Source organism: Gymnogyps californianus, unplaced genomic scaffold (assembly GCF_018139145.2).
Source record: "Gymnogyps californianus isolate 813 unplaced genomic scaffold, ASM1813914v2 HiC_scaffold_247, whole genome shotgun sequence".
Lineage (NCBI taxonomy): Eukaryota > Metazoa > Chordata > Aves > Accipitriformes > Cathartidae > Gymnogyps > Gymnogyps californianus.
This window is the reverse complement of record NW_026114128.1, coordinates 8,269-22,919: the sequence shown is the minus strand read 5'-3', so window position 1 is coordinate 22,919 and position 14,651 is coordinate 8,269. Positions and strand designations below refer to the sequence as shown.

Below are 14,651 nucleotides of genomic sequence, written 5' to 3'. Positions count from 1 at the left end.
AATTGCATTGTGCACCACTTGCTTTGTATAGTTTAATTCTTTTAGTATTACTATTGTCATATTATTATTATCATTATCATTGGTTTTCATTCCTTTCTGTCCTATTAAACTGTCTTTATCTCAACTCACGAGGTTGTTTTTCCTGATTCTCTCCCCCACCCCAGGGGTGGGGGGGCAGTGAGCGAGCGGCTGCGTGGTGCTTAGCTGCCGGCTGGGGTTAAACCACGACATCATCCTAAATCCAAAACACAGCACTACACTGGCTACTAGGAAGAAAATTGACTATCCCAGCTGAAACCAGGACACTTGTGAAGTGAAATACTTCAGGATTGTCTGTCATTTATTTCCATGTGCAATAATATGTAGTAACTAGAACAAATATATCTTCCATAAGGCAGGCTGCCACTTATGGGCAACTTTTTTTTTTTTATTAGAATACTATGTAATACAGAAATGTCTGACCAAAACTTCCCAAAGAGAGCTTTGATGCAGAGTTAAAATTAACCGAAAGCCCTTTGTACCCTTCCGACATGTCAAGAGTACTCCTCTCAAAGCCTCTGAAATCTATTACATGAAGAGTTAACCCTTTTAGGAAGTTAATTTCTTATGTTATTTTTGAGGAAGTCATGACAGCAAAGAGGGTGCAGTAAAATACCTTTTGAAGGCTGGAGGAGGAAGTGATGTGCAGAGAAAGTTTATTGGAAATACTGAAATGCCACTGGGCGACTGGTTCTGCTTTTTTCCATGGCCCTGCCCATCTTCAGCTGGGATGCAGGGAAGTCCCAAGTAGAGGCAAGATGAGGAACTGAATTCTACGGAGCACACTGCTGGTGGTAGCAATGGGGAAGAAGCACAAATACCCTGCTTGCGCATTCGTAACTCTCTGGAGCAGAGCATGACTGGGGGATGGACTCGGATACTGCTCTCTGTAGGGCTATTACCCTCTCGTTTGCCAGCTCTAACTGGAGAATACCAGCTTTCTGGAAAAATACTCATGTTAAAACTGTTTACAAAGTCATTTGTGAAGTCAAAAATCGTTCCTTTATTTTGGAGCTGTGTTGAGACACGCTTCACCCCTTAACCAAGTGTCCGCAAGTTGTCCCACTTGTTTTATCTCTGGTGTAGTATTGCATATCCATAATATATAAAGCAAGAGGGTGGAGGGGGGCAAGGCCAGGTTATGTATGACAATTTCCAGTTCTGCAGTGCAAAAATCTACAGAACTGCCCCTTGATTAAGACCATAATTTCTAAAATATTTCCTGTAGTTTGTGTACTTCGTTGCTCTCAGCCCCTGTAACAGGGAAAGAAAGGATTTCAATTGCAGCTTGGAGTGACTGTTATGCTGATGTCCATGTGAGTGCATTTTTATTCTGATGTCTAACTCTTCATCTGACTAGAAAGAGCTGCAGTGCTGAAAGCTGGAATTGATGTGTGGGAGTCTTTTGTAGACTGGCTGAATTACTGTAGAAAGTGAAACTTCTCCGATGCCACGTTGGTAATTATAAATACACAACTGTTTTGAATGACAAATCTCCTGGCATCCTGTTAGTCAAAACCAAACCTAGAAAAAGGCTCTCTGTTTTGGCACAGAAGCTGAATTTTAGGAAACAACAAGTAATGCTGATATGGACTTGCAACTTTTTTTTTTCCAGTTGTATTTATTCTCACTGTTGATATTCATTGAGCATACTGCTTGTATTAGTGAAAGTATATGCATTGCTTACAACAGTCTCTGACCTTTCCTTCAATGTGGTAGTTTTCATAGCTTTCATAAAGGTCATCGAAGTAGGCATGTGGTCTTTGGACTGCTTCAAAATACTGACTGTTGAAGTAAGAAATCGAGGTGTTGTTAGGTCAAAGGTTACAGGAGAGAGTTTCTGTGCACAGCATCCGCTTGCAGAAGCGCAGCTGGAGCAGAGGAGGCATTCTGTGCCCGCAGAAGATCACCGAGAGGCAGCTGCTGCTTCGGGTGGACTGCTGCCTGCACACATGCTGCCTTGCAGCGTAGCCCCAGTCCTGCTGTGCGTAAGCAAGTTGCTTTCTCTAGCAAGTTTAAGCTTAGGAGCTATGCAGTAGATTACTCTTCCATCCCAACTACAACTTAGAATGAAAATAAGGCACCACTTGCCACTCAAGGAACTTAGCCCTTAAGTAGGTTGTATTAATATTGGAAGTATGAAAGTCTGAATCCCAGATCATGGGATTCCGGTAAGTTCTAGATGTTGCAGAGTGCTGCTGTCTCCAGAGATCCTTTTGTTCAAATGACCTATCAGTACATCTTCCCTAATCTTTCTTAAGGCACAGTAATTTTTCTACCTACATTGAGTAAAATACAGATTTAGAGCGTTGGGAGAAACGTGCATTTTTAATGATGAGCTGGTTTATATAAAGTATAAAGCTAGAAAATGATGACATCTCTAGAAATCACTTAATCCATTTCTCTGCTTCAAAAGATGATCAACTCAGCTGCCTGTAAGTATAGAAAAAATGTTTATGGTATTCTCTGCATAGCAGCACTAACACTGAAAAATGAAGCTTTTAATGCTCTTCTTAACTAAATGCATATTGCTGGCTTTTTCATGATGGGTCAAAGTAAGTGCTTATAGGCAGAAAGCATGTTAAAAACTGTACAGGGAAAATTAGATGTTTTTTGAGAGGAAGCGGATACCATTAAGAATCTGGAACACAAATGGGTGGAATCCCAAAGGACGGTGTTACTGTTTTATTTCAGACAGTTAGAGAGATTAATAAAATGTTGATGCACCTATTTCTCGTATTAATTTGATACAAGCTTTTTAATTTTCAGTGATCTGCTGTTATTTCTCATTTTTAGATTCTGAAAAAGTTAGCCAATCAGCCCTCCAAAGATTTGACGTTTTTCCCTCTTCTCAAATTCCATCTGGAAGTCTAACTGGAAACCTCATTCTTGTTCCACAAAGAGCACTCATGCGAATAAAATGCACGCCTAACCTGAGCCCATGTAATTATTCAGCAATCGTGCTCCAAATTTGCCATCTCTCTAGTGCTGCACAACAGCACTTTCAAATCCTACCAAAGGAAGAGAACACTATGTTTTTAATGAAGGGAGCAAAGTGGCTGGCTTTGGCATCAGTGGTTTTCATCCATTATTTCCACAAGTACACTGTAATTGTTGTAGCACAAAGTCCTAAAATGAAATATTTCCATGTTAAACAAAACCAGTGCCAAAGTAACAAAAAGCAGCGATCGTCAGTTCAGCATGTTTCAACATTTTTATGTTTCAACATGAAAATACATTGATTGAGTTGCTAGGTCACAGGCTCTGTTTTCCCTGAAAGGAAGGGGGTTGGAGAATTATGTGTTACGTTAGAGAGTTATGTGGGTTTGGGTAGAAATGGTTAAAAAAAAATATATACGCTTGTCACTGTCTTCTCCCTCCTCTCCCTCCAGCTATTGAATCTGTACTATGAGCATATGAATGCCCCAGCCCTTTCTGTCTTTGGAGTAACTTTTTAAAAATATTTAGATACTGCATATAGCTCTAACTTACAGCAAGCCAAAGAAAAATGAATTTGCTATGTTTTGGATAATTATTCCATTTAGTTCAGTTATGATGACGCTGTTGATACCAATACTTAGAATAATTGGGAGTGGGAGAGAAAGGAGGTAAAAAAACCTAAAGCAAACCAGCAGAAATTATGTTTACATCTTTGGAAGAATAGTGGATTGGAATTAGAAAAGAGATGTGAAACTTCATACGTAGCATAATTCTTGGAAGTGAAACATCTTGGCAAATACAGGAACTTCACACAGTTTGTACTTCAAATGGGGCAGTACTTAAAAATGGACTGGCCTGGGCCCAAAAGCAAGCAGATAGGTAAATGTCCAAGAATTTCCTACTGAAATACCATTGCCTAAGGAACAGAAATTTTTTTTTGTGCATGTGAGATAGGGAGGAGGGGAGAATACGGGGGGGGGGGGGGGGGGGGGGCAGATACATTTTTATATTGATAGTGGTTATGCAGCAGGATTTGTAGATTAATCCTTTTGCCAATGCTGCAGATTGATGGGTAACCACATGATGTGCCATCTCCCACTTAGCTGTTAAGTTAAATTTAGACTTTGTGCATATATGTTTTTATTTATTCCTTAAAACAGTTGTTACAAGTGTTATTCAGCTATCTAAATAAAAGAGAGTAACTCTGAAAGTAGTAGATTTGTGTTAATGAGGTATGTAGAAGCTTTAAATTACTAACTTAGTTTACTGTTTATTCCTTTGTTTAGATTATAGTAAAGAATTTAAGACTGTGTGTTTGAACTTGAATATGATATGAGTCCACTCGTTTCATATATCCGTAGATGAGAGCTTAATGAGTTCTGACTAACTGTTTCTCTCTATGTAATAAATAAACTCTACTGAGTGTTAAAGGTGCTGGGAAAGTGTGAATGCCACGTTTGGGGTGCAGCACTCTGTTTGATCCAGAAAGGAAGCATAATTGTCAGGGTTGGTTTTTTGGGTTTGTTTTTTTCCCAGGTATGTTTATTTGCTGTGCTTCGCCATTTTATTGCAAAGGTAAGCTAGGCAAGTTGGAAGGAAACCAAGTGTTGTGCTCAGGATGTAGTATATGCAGCAAGAGGGCGATTTGGAGAAGGGCGTCTCTCCTAGGAGAGACTTTGTGGGGAGTACTGATTCATTCCTTTAATTGTGCCTCAGGAAGAGACCTGAGTAGCTGGCCATCCCACTGGAGTCAGGTGAATGTGTAAGCACAAGAAAAAGCAATAAAGAAGAGAGCAGAGTTGGAAGTAGTGAGGAGGAATTTGTAATTTTTCCAAGTTTTGGACACCATGGCTTAAATGCCTAGATCTAGCGAGGTGTAGGAGAAGTGGACTCGAGCTTGCTGAGGTTGGAGGCAAAGGTGGAGATCATAAAAAGCTGGAATTAAGAGGGCTTAGCAAGGAAAATAAATACAGTGGGCTGACAGTTGTGAAAATAATGAGAAGGAAACCTTCCAATTATGTTAAAAAAGCAGTGAATGCGATGAAGAGGGCTGAAGATGGTAAACATCAGACATAAACAGCCTGTGAAACTATGCAGCTTATTAAAAAATTAGTGTTTCGCAAAAGGCAAACAAGCGGTATTTCATTTGTATTGCAGAACTTTGACCAAGAAAGACTACTAGCAATATAGCAAAATGAGTGGTGCACGTTGCACAGTGTCTCATCACGTTGCCACAGTGGGCCACCTGGTGACAGCAAGCTTCGTTTATCAAATGTATTGTAACCAGGAAATCAGTTCATGATTGGGGTGGAAGAAAGGAAAGGAGGGTGAATAGTAGGAGGTGCTATGCTCCAAACTCTCTTAAATCTTGGACTTGTCAGTTTTGTTGCCCCTGCCATTATTTCTAATCAGGAGGTGGAGTAAACTCATGAGACGGTTGCAGCTGTATGTTTAAAGCAATAAAACGTTTTATTCAAAGGTCTTCACTGGAAAGCAGACGCAGTATTACGTTTAACAGATGGGAGCTATTTCCAGGAATCTTCAAGTGCTTCCCAAAATGATTCTGTCGTATCGGTGCTGAAAAGAGAAATACTACCCAGAGAAATAGTTTGAAGACTTCTGTGTGAATGCTTAAGTCTTCTAAAGTATCCATCAGTATTAAGTCTTACACATTTACATAACATTTTATATGAAGTTGTTCTGTGTCATGTCTCCATCATAAAGTAATGATTTCATGTTGTTACGACCCGGACCGGACAGACCAGAGGGCCGTAGAGGTTCTGGGATTCCCCCGGGCTAAATTAAGGTGAAACGACACCAAACGATCACTTTGAACGCTTTATTCGAACAATCCAAACTGCGGAAGGCATAACGGTGGGCAGCGTGGGTTGCAGCAAAACGTTCACAAGAAGAGAGAAAAGAGAGGAATAAGGAAAAAAAGAAAAGAAAGAGGGGGGGGGAAGAAAAGAGATAGTCACCACCCTTGGATCCCGCGATGTCGGCGACGAGCGTGGCAATCTTCCCGCGATGTCGGCGACGAGCGTGGCAATCCTCCGGTGATGGGCGCGCGCCAAAGTGGAGAAGGGTTCCCTTTTTTATACAGTCTCTAGTCCCTGCCTCCATGTCGGCTGGTCCGGTGCTGGCAGTTGCTAGGTGGTTGTAATCTGCTTCCTGGGGGTTGCTGGGATGAAGGCCGAAGTCCTGGCTACTCCTACCCCCACATGTCTTTAGATACTTAACATCTGCAAGCGGGCCTCCACATTCTTTAGATAACCAAAGAATGTCTCAACACTTGCAAGCGATTTACTTATCTTCCCGACACTGTTTGAAACTCAGGGTTTTACTTATCTACAATGTTTGAGACATTGACAGCTTCCAGTCCTTCACACCACCCCGTGGCTCAAACATTGTCCATACAATCCTCATCCAGGGTGGCGACTTTACAGACAGCAGAAAAGAGGAAACACAAAGTAAGAGTAACAAGAATAGGTGAAACAGGAACCCACAGCCCTAACATTATAACAATATTCAAAAGTTACTTTCCCTAAGGTCTTCTTCGACCGTTGTGATCCGTACTTGACGAATAGATGTAATGGGGGATAGCAAGCGAGAGATCATACATCTGCCTATTGCAAGGCCCATTATCAAAAATAAAAATCCACACAGTATCATGAGACCAATGTTTACAAGCCATTTTCCCCAACCTGTAAGTCCCAGTGAGCCTGCAAGAGAGGTGAGCCAAGTTTTCGGATCCCAGCCGTTAAACCGATCCTTGGGCTGCATCGCTTGAAAAAGTTCTCCGGTTTTCTCTGTTACCTCTCTCATCTTCTCTCGCGCTTCTTCTATGGTGGTAGTTGCATTGTGTATGGTGAGACAGCATTCTCCATCGGTGAGATTTAACATTCCACATACACCTTGCTCCTTTAACAATAACATATCTAAAGCTAATCTGTTTTGCAAAGCCATTTTAGACACTTGTTGAACCTGTAAATTTGTTTCCCCGAAAGCATAACGGGTCCAATTGCTTAGGACGTGTACTTGCCAGGTCAGATTTTCTAAAACGAATTGGTGCCTTTTAAGCGTCACATATGGGGTAAATATATTCTCCAACATCAGAGATGTTGTCATGCCCCAGGTGTAATAATCAGGCACCTGAACTCCATGCACTGCCCACTCAGGTCGCGTCTTGGGTCCATCACTTTCCCGGCGCCTTCTGTTATGATGGGGCACTGAGAAATTGAACACTTTAGAAGGGCACATTGTTGGAACGCCGATGGTACAGCGTAAACCTGCCATTTCATGTACATGCAGGTGTGAGTACATTTTCCCATTCGAACATGCCCAAAAGGTGCCCTGAGGGGATGGATATCTCATAGTGGAGCACGTTAATGGGTCATAGGATTTAGTTACTCCGATTCCTCCTTTCCACACAAGGTTCCACTTGGTTTCGTGGGTAAGTGTGACTCCACATTTTAATGCAGTTTTTCGACTGGTAATGGGCCCTTTACACCTGGGGTCTCTACGTTTAAATCCTGGTACCGGAAAACCCCAGCAAGTACACATATCCCGAATGAAAGTTCGCAATTCTGAGACATACCATGTTTCTATAGGGTCCCATGTTAACGATTTACAATCAATGGTCCGTGAACAGGTCATTAAGGGGGTGTTCTTATAGGGTAGGGGATCTATTTCCCGTACATCAATTATATTGTCTGGATCACGTAAAGCATGCTTAAGGGACCAAGCGTATTCATAGCGAGAACGATTCTGGTGGGCATAGCTACCCCATCTGCGAGGAATTTGAATACACCAACCTGGGGATAGCGGAACATTATATTCATGTTGTAGGGGTTCACCGTGAGGGGGAGGGTCCCACCAACGTACCAGATTACAAGGGATCTCCTCCTCCCGGGGACACCACTTCGAATTCAGTACAGACATGCAAGGGAGTTGCACTTCCTGGGGACATGCTGTCCAACCCTCTCGGGCTGCAAGGGTAGCACTCATAGTTCCTATGCAGAGCTGTTGCTTCCAGCATGTAGCCTTCCACATATCCCTCCAGGTCGTGTTAACTGGAAACTTATAGGCTACCGGAGAGGGTATGTAGTCAGCTTCCCACCCCAGAGAAGGTGCGTAGTCAATCCCCCACAAACATTGTTCCTTCCAGAGAGTATTCTGAATACACTTTTGGTTTAACATTTCTAATTTTGAATTTAACACTCGTGAGAGATTTAACCAAATAACGGCAAATTTGAGACCCTCTGACGCGGACGTAGGGAGGTCCACGCAAAACCCTTGGTCTGTCCGATTCCAGATTCGGACGAAACCAGTAATCAATTCCCATGCCAGGTTGGGTTGGTTATTCAGATTCCCCGTTGATTGAGACAAGATTATACATTCACAAAGTAAGAATATAAACTTTCCCCACACCATCTATTCCCTAATAAAGAACAGCAACGGGCCTAACAGGATCAGGCAAACAATGCAAAGAATGACCCGCTGAACAACTGAAACCCTAAGTCCCACGATGGGCTTCTGTCAACCTGTAATACATATATTAGAAAGACGGGATTATCCATCGGGTGTGAATGCGATGGTCTTTCCCGTGGGCGTCAGTAGCCACCCATGTGTAAAGATTCAGTGGGGTTTTTAGAGTGAGGGGTACTTCCCCTATAGTTGGCAGATCAGCCAAAACTGGCTGTCCCGGATAATGGAGGGGTTTTTCTGGGTCTTCATCTTCCCTTTTTCCCGGCAGTGAAGAGGGGGGTTTCGGACAGAAAGCAGTGAGTTTGGGACATCCGTTCTTTCCCCACCTGTTATTAACCTTTGCCACAGCGTCCGGGAGCCGTGCAGGCCACCCAGCACTGTGCAACTTGAGAGCATGTTTTAATAACCCATTCGTTCTTTCTACTATCCCGTTAGCCTGGGGATAGTAAGGGGTATGAAATGTCCATTGAACTCCTTCATCCTTTGCCCATTCTTGAACCACCCCGGCAGTAAAGTGGCTGCCATTGTCAGATTGGATAGATTTAGGTTTGGGTAGGTAACTGAACCATCGCTTTAACACTTTTACCGTATTTTCCCCGGTAGCTCGTGCCACTGCTTCGGCTTGAACAAGGCCGGAGACGACTTCTACCCCAACCAAAATATACTGTTTTCCCTCTGATTTTTTGAAAGGACCTATGTAATCTACTTGCCAAGTTTCCCAGAGACCCTTTCCGTCCCGTAAGTGGAGAGGGGGTCCTTGCAAGGGATGCCGCTCTAATCGGGTGCGGCACTGACTGCAAGCAGAAGTGATCGTGTTACACAGTTCCCGAGTTACTGGCCAGCCTCTGCTACCAGCCTCCCTGAAAAGATCTTTAACTCCTGAATGACCGCGTCTCACGTGTAACCACTCCAGCAGGCGCTCCCACTCTTTTTCTTCGGCTTCCACTGCCATTGGAGCTAAACGTGTCAGCGAATCTACCTGATTGTTCCAAATATGGGCTGGGTGATCCCCCCTCTGGTGTGCGGCTACCCATCCCACTAAGAAAGTCCCCTGTTTAGCAACCTCTAATATTTCCTCCCACTTTTCCCTCTGCCACACGGGTATGCGATTAACTTCCCATTGATTCTGTTCCCAGAAGGGGAGCCACTCGGTACATCCTTTGAATACAGCATATGAATCTGTGTAAATAAAAGTCGATTCTTTGTTCTCAGCTTCTCTTTTAATCACACTCCACACTGCCACCAACTCCCCCACCTGAGCACTTCCCTCCCCTTCCGTTATAATCCGCTCCCCCGAATCAACATGTAAGGCTACTGCCCGATATTTCCACACCTTTCCCTCCCTTTTTGAGGACGCATCAGTAAACCACACATTTTTCAAATGAGGTTCAAATGGAGGAGCTGGTTTTATAAGGGAAGGAGGGGTATCCTGGTTGGATTGGCTATCAGGTGGCTCCTGTATTTGGAGTACCTTAAGTGCCCCTTCTTCTACCCTTCGTGCATGACAATAGTGATCTAATTGCGCATACCATTTCCTGACTGTTTCTCGCTGTGCAACCCCCGCCGGGGGTGGGGTCCCAGCCAGCACTGGCTTCAGGACCTTAAAGGGCCCTCTCAAAATAATCGGTTGTTGCTTTGTGATTTTTTCAGCCTCCTGTAGGGCTAGATTAACTACAAAAAGACCCTTCTCCCAAATTGAATATCGTTTTTCAGCATCTTTGAAGCTTCTCGAGTAGAACCCGACAGGGCGAGTTGGTCCTTCAGGTCCACGCTGCCACATGTGTATTGATAGGCCGTGGATGGCAAAGCCCCACTCAATATGGAGTGGATCAGTCGGGTGTATTGGCCCTAAAGCCTGGTATACCCCAGCCTCAAAGATCAATAGTTTTAAGGCTTCCTCATGGACAGGGGTCCACTCCCAAGAGGTCCTTTTCCTCGTCAGGTCATATAAAGGTCGAGCTATAATAGAAAAGTCCGGAATATGTTTTCTCCAGAATACCAGTAGGCCTAAAGCGTGTTGAAGCTCCCTTTTGTTACCAGGCGCTTTCACTTGCTGGAGGGTAGTTAAGGTCTCTGAGGGAATGCACACTGTTCCTCCCCTCCACCAGATGCCTAGAAATTTCACTTCAGGGGACGGGAGTTGTATTTTCCCTGTTGGAATCTGGAGTCCTAAATTTTCCAAATGGGTAATTATGTCTTCCTGAGTCCGTCCTACCACGGAAACATCAGGGCCACCGATTAGCACATCATCAATATACTGATATATTTTGACTCCTTCCCTGGGGGTAATTTGGGCAAGTTCCTGTGCTAAAGCATAATGGGCAATAGTCGGTGAATGACAATAGCCCTGGGGAAGACGAGTGAATGTGTATTGTACACCTTCCCATGTGAAAGCAAAACGCTCTCTGTCTGAGTCCTGCAGGGGAACCATAAAGAACATATCTTTTACATCAATGGTTGCCAAAATCGGGTGTGCTTGTTCCTGGATGGTTGCGATCAGTTCTGCTATGTTTGGCACCGCGGCGGTTAAGGGGCCTGTATTGGCGTTTAGGTGCCGATAATCGACTGTTAGCCGCCATCTGCCGTCTGGCTTGCGGACAGGCCAAACGGGAGAATTATAGGGGGAATGTACAGGGATAATTATTCCCTTTTCTTTCAGGTCTGAAATCACAGGAGCAATCCCTTCTCTAGCTCCTAGAGGGAGAGGATAGGGTTTAACATTCACAACCTTAGACGGGGGTAATTCCGGCGCGGATTGTAACAGTCGCACCGTGACTGTCGGTAAACCAAACACCCACTCTTTTCCCTTCGAGTCCACCCAAGCACGCCCTCGGAGCAAATCAAGTCCCAAGATATTCGTCGGCAATTTCCCCAATATCATCAAAACCTCTATCGGGGATTCGTCCCCAGGCAACCAGCATTTTACTCGAGCAGTCGGTTGGGGTCTGGAATTTCCAAACACATCAGTAACCCAAATTCGCTTTTTATCCGCCACTATCCCGTAGCGGTTAGCCACGTCCTCCCGGAGAGCCGACATCTGGGCTCCGGTATCTACTAAAAAGGTGACTGGAGTTTTAAAGGGACCCAGGGGAAAGGTAATTAACAAGTCCCCTTTGTCGTTTTCTGTGAGCCTCCTTAAATAGATCCACCGGCCATCCCCCGGCTCACCGACTGGGGACGGCGGAGGGGGTTTCCCGACTCCGGGACGCTCAGATCGATCAATGCAGTCTCCCGGGGGGCGGATGGGATTATTGTTTCAGGTTCCCGGGATGGGAGGACAAAATCCTTGGGGTTTGAGGGAGATGGGGATTCCTTTATTTTGTCCCAGCTTTTCACCAAACTTTCCAGATTGGGGGTGGGTAACCCATCCATCACCTCCCTGGGAATCCCCTTTGAGATGCCTTCTGTCCATAAGACATATCTTTTACTATCAGGGGGCCGCGTCGGCTTCGGGGGTGCAGCTTTTATTCGCCCATTGCCTTCCACCCTCCTAAGGTCCGCCTTGGATTTTGTCTCTCCCTGGCCGGTAAATCCCATCCGTCTCCCGTAATTAATCAATTCTTGTGCCACCTCTCCCCATGTCGTCTCCGGGGGGGCTCCCCTTCTCTGGGGTCGAGGCGCCCTCAACCGATCTTGTAGTTGCACCGCATATAATTTCAAAGCATCAGGTAATCCTCTTATAAGGGGATGCAACCTGTCGGGGTCTGCCACATATTGCATGGGAGAGGGCTGTTGCGGAACCAATAACCGGTCATGCATCAACTGGAGGCACGCAGTTTTCTGTACACTCTCTAAAATGTGCCCCGCCGTAGGCGTTTTAATCGAGAAGGGGTCTCCCCTTTCCATGGGATCCAATCCACCCGCCCAGTATGCCACTCTTTGGGTCAGGGACCAGGGTTCTCTATTGTCATTTGTGGTTAGAAAAACTCCCGGACCCCAATATCCTCTCGCCTCGTCCTCACTCAGCAAGATACGGTCACCCCCGGTAAGAGACACTCTCCACACATACTCAGTTTCAGTTTCTCGGGGGCCCCGGGAATATTTCTCCTGAATTTTACCCAAATCAGTGGGAGAATAGGGAATGATACGAGTGGTAACTTGTTGGGGTCCTCCTTGACCACCATCCACAGTCTCAGTTTTAATCAAAGGTCGCATTACAACTCCCTCCCCGAGGGAAAATATTTCTTTTATACGGTCTAGGTCTTTAAGAGGGTATAACGATTTTGGATTTTTCCCCTCGTCAGAATCGGCATCCGAATTTTCTACAACAATTGGGGAGCGGATTTCATCTAATTGTTCCCGCAATATTCGCTCCCGCTCCAAAGCTTCCGTCAAAGCGGTGTGTAGCCGTTGGTTAGTCACCCGCTCGGCGGTAAGCTGATCAGAGAGATGTTTTGTCTCATTTCCTAATTGCTCCTGCAGAGCCCCCACCAGATCTTGAAGGGATTTTATTGTCTCCCCTTCCACGTGTTGGGCCATGTGTTTATTCCGTTGTGCTGCCACCAGAGCTGCTCCTAAAACCGCACAAACTACTGCCTTCCCCTTTCCTAGTTTCAGTTTTCGTTCTTTAGCCAAGGTGGAAATTCTGTCGGCTACCGCTTGTGGATCGTGCCAATTATTGTGGGCCCAAGTCATACCAGAGAGAGAAGGTCGGGCGCTATAGCCCTCTAACCTCTCCAGGAGAGGGGTACAATCTACAATCGGTCCTCCCAGGGAGGCCATTATGAGTGTACAATTATAGGGACCAGATCCCGTACTAGTCCTCAGAGGACTGTCTCCCCTGGTGTATGACTCCTCTCAGAGAGGGGCTTTGGTAAAAGCCTAGTCCCAGTGATCGCTTTAGCACCAATGAGGGAATCCTGCCGACTACGCCAAATTTGTTACGACCCGGACCGGACAGACCAGAGGGCCGTAGAGGTTCTGGGATTCCCCCGGGCTAAATTAAGGTGAAACGACACCAAACGATCACTTTGAACGCTTTATTCGAACAATCCAAACTGCGGAAGGCATAACGGTGGGCAGCGTGGGTTGCAGCAAAACGTTCACAAGAAGAGAGAAAAGAGAGGAATAAGGAAAAAAGAAAAGAAAGAGGGGGGGGGAAGAAAAGAGATAGTCACCACCCTTGGATCCCGCGATGTCGGCGACGAGCGTGGCAATCTTCCCGCGATGTCGGCGACGAGCGTGGCAATCCTCCGGTGATGGGCGCGCGCCAAAGTGGAGAAGGGTTCCCTTTTTTATACAGTCTCTAGTCCCTGCCTCCATGTCGGCTGGTCCGGTGCTGGCAGTTGCTAGGTGGTTGTAATCTGCTTCCTGGGGGTTGCTGGGATGAAGGCCGAAGTCCTGGCTACTCCTACCCCCACATGTCTTTAGATACTTAACATCTGCAAGCGGGCCTCCACATTCTTTAGATAACCAAAGAATGTCTCAACACTTGCAAGCGATTTACTTATCTTCCCGACACTGTTTGAAACTCAGGGTTTTACTTATCTACAATGTTTGAGACATTGACAGCTTCCAGTCCTTCACACATGTGTGGGTGTTTTTCACTTATTTTGCATCTGAATTGTATAAATCCCTCTTTTATTAGCTATGAAAAAGAAAATTATAAGGGTTATTTTTAATGCCATAAGAAATTTGAAGACAACCTGGGAAAATAGAACTTAAATTCATTTTAGTTATCTAAATTGAGGGAAACTGAGTGATAGGAAATTTTTCTTTCCCTTAAAAAAGATGAAAAATCAATAAAAATGTTAAGCTGAATTTAAGACTTAAGTAATGTAGTATATAGAAACACACAAGTTAGGCAGCTTCCGAGGTTAAGCTTAAGGACTGTGCAGAGGCTTTAAGATGCATCTTTCTTGCAAAGCATTTTCTTCTGAGCAGGTGGGTTTTGAAGGACTTGCTGAAATCTCTGTTACACTATTGAGTCATTATCTGCCAATTTGAGTTTATGGATGTTAACTCTTATTTAAAGTCCTAGGTAAACTTTGTTGCTTAATATTTTTAAACAATGACGAAATGTCTTGGTAAGCCTTGACTGTGTTTCACAATTACATGCTTTGTGCGGCAGTTCAGTTTAGATAATACGTATTTGTTGAAGTATTACATATACAAAAGACTCTTACTTGGTTTGTGCAGAGCTTTCCGTTCTTCGCTGTAATGCCTGTATTCTTCTTCCTCATTAT

General features: G+C 44.6%; 2 protein-coding genes across 2 annotated transcripts; both read right to left on the bottom strand.

Annotated features, from left to right (window-relative positions):
* Positions 1-5,425: 5,425 nt before the first annotated feature.
* On the bottom strand, positions 5,426-13,988 carry LOC127028178 (uncharacterized). Its single transcript, XM_050913942.1, has 2 exons — positions 13,584-13,988; positions 5,426-8,522 (listed from the first exon to the last, which is right to left on the bottom strand). Exon 2 carries the CDS (start codon positions 8,410-8,412, stop codon positions 6,508-6,510), a length of 1,905 nt encoding a protein of 634 aa, XP_050769899.1. The 5' UTR covers positions 8,413-8,522; positions 13,584-13,988; the 3' UTR covers positions 5,426-6,507.
* On the bottom strand, positions 11,602-13,590 carry LOC127028179 (uncharacterized). Its single transcript, XM_050913943.1, has one exon. It carries the CDS (start codon positions 13,186-13,188, stop codon positions 11,602-11,604), a length of 1,587 nt encoding a protein of 528 aa, XP_050769900.1. The 5' UTR covers positions 13,189-13,590.
* Positions 13,989-14,651: the final 663 nt, after the last annotated feature.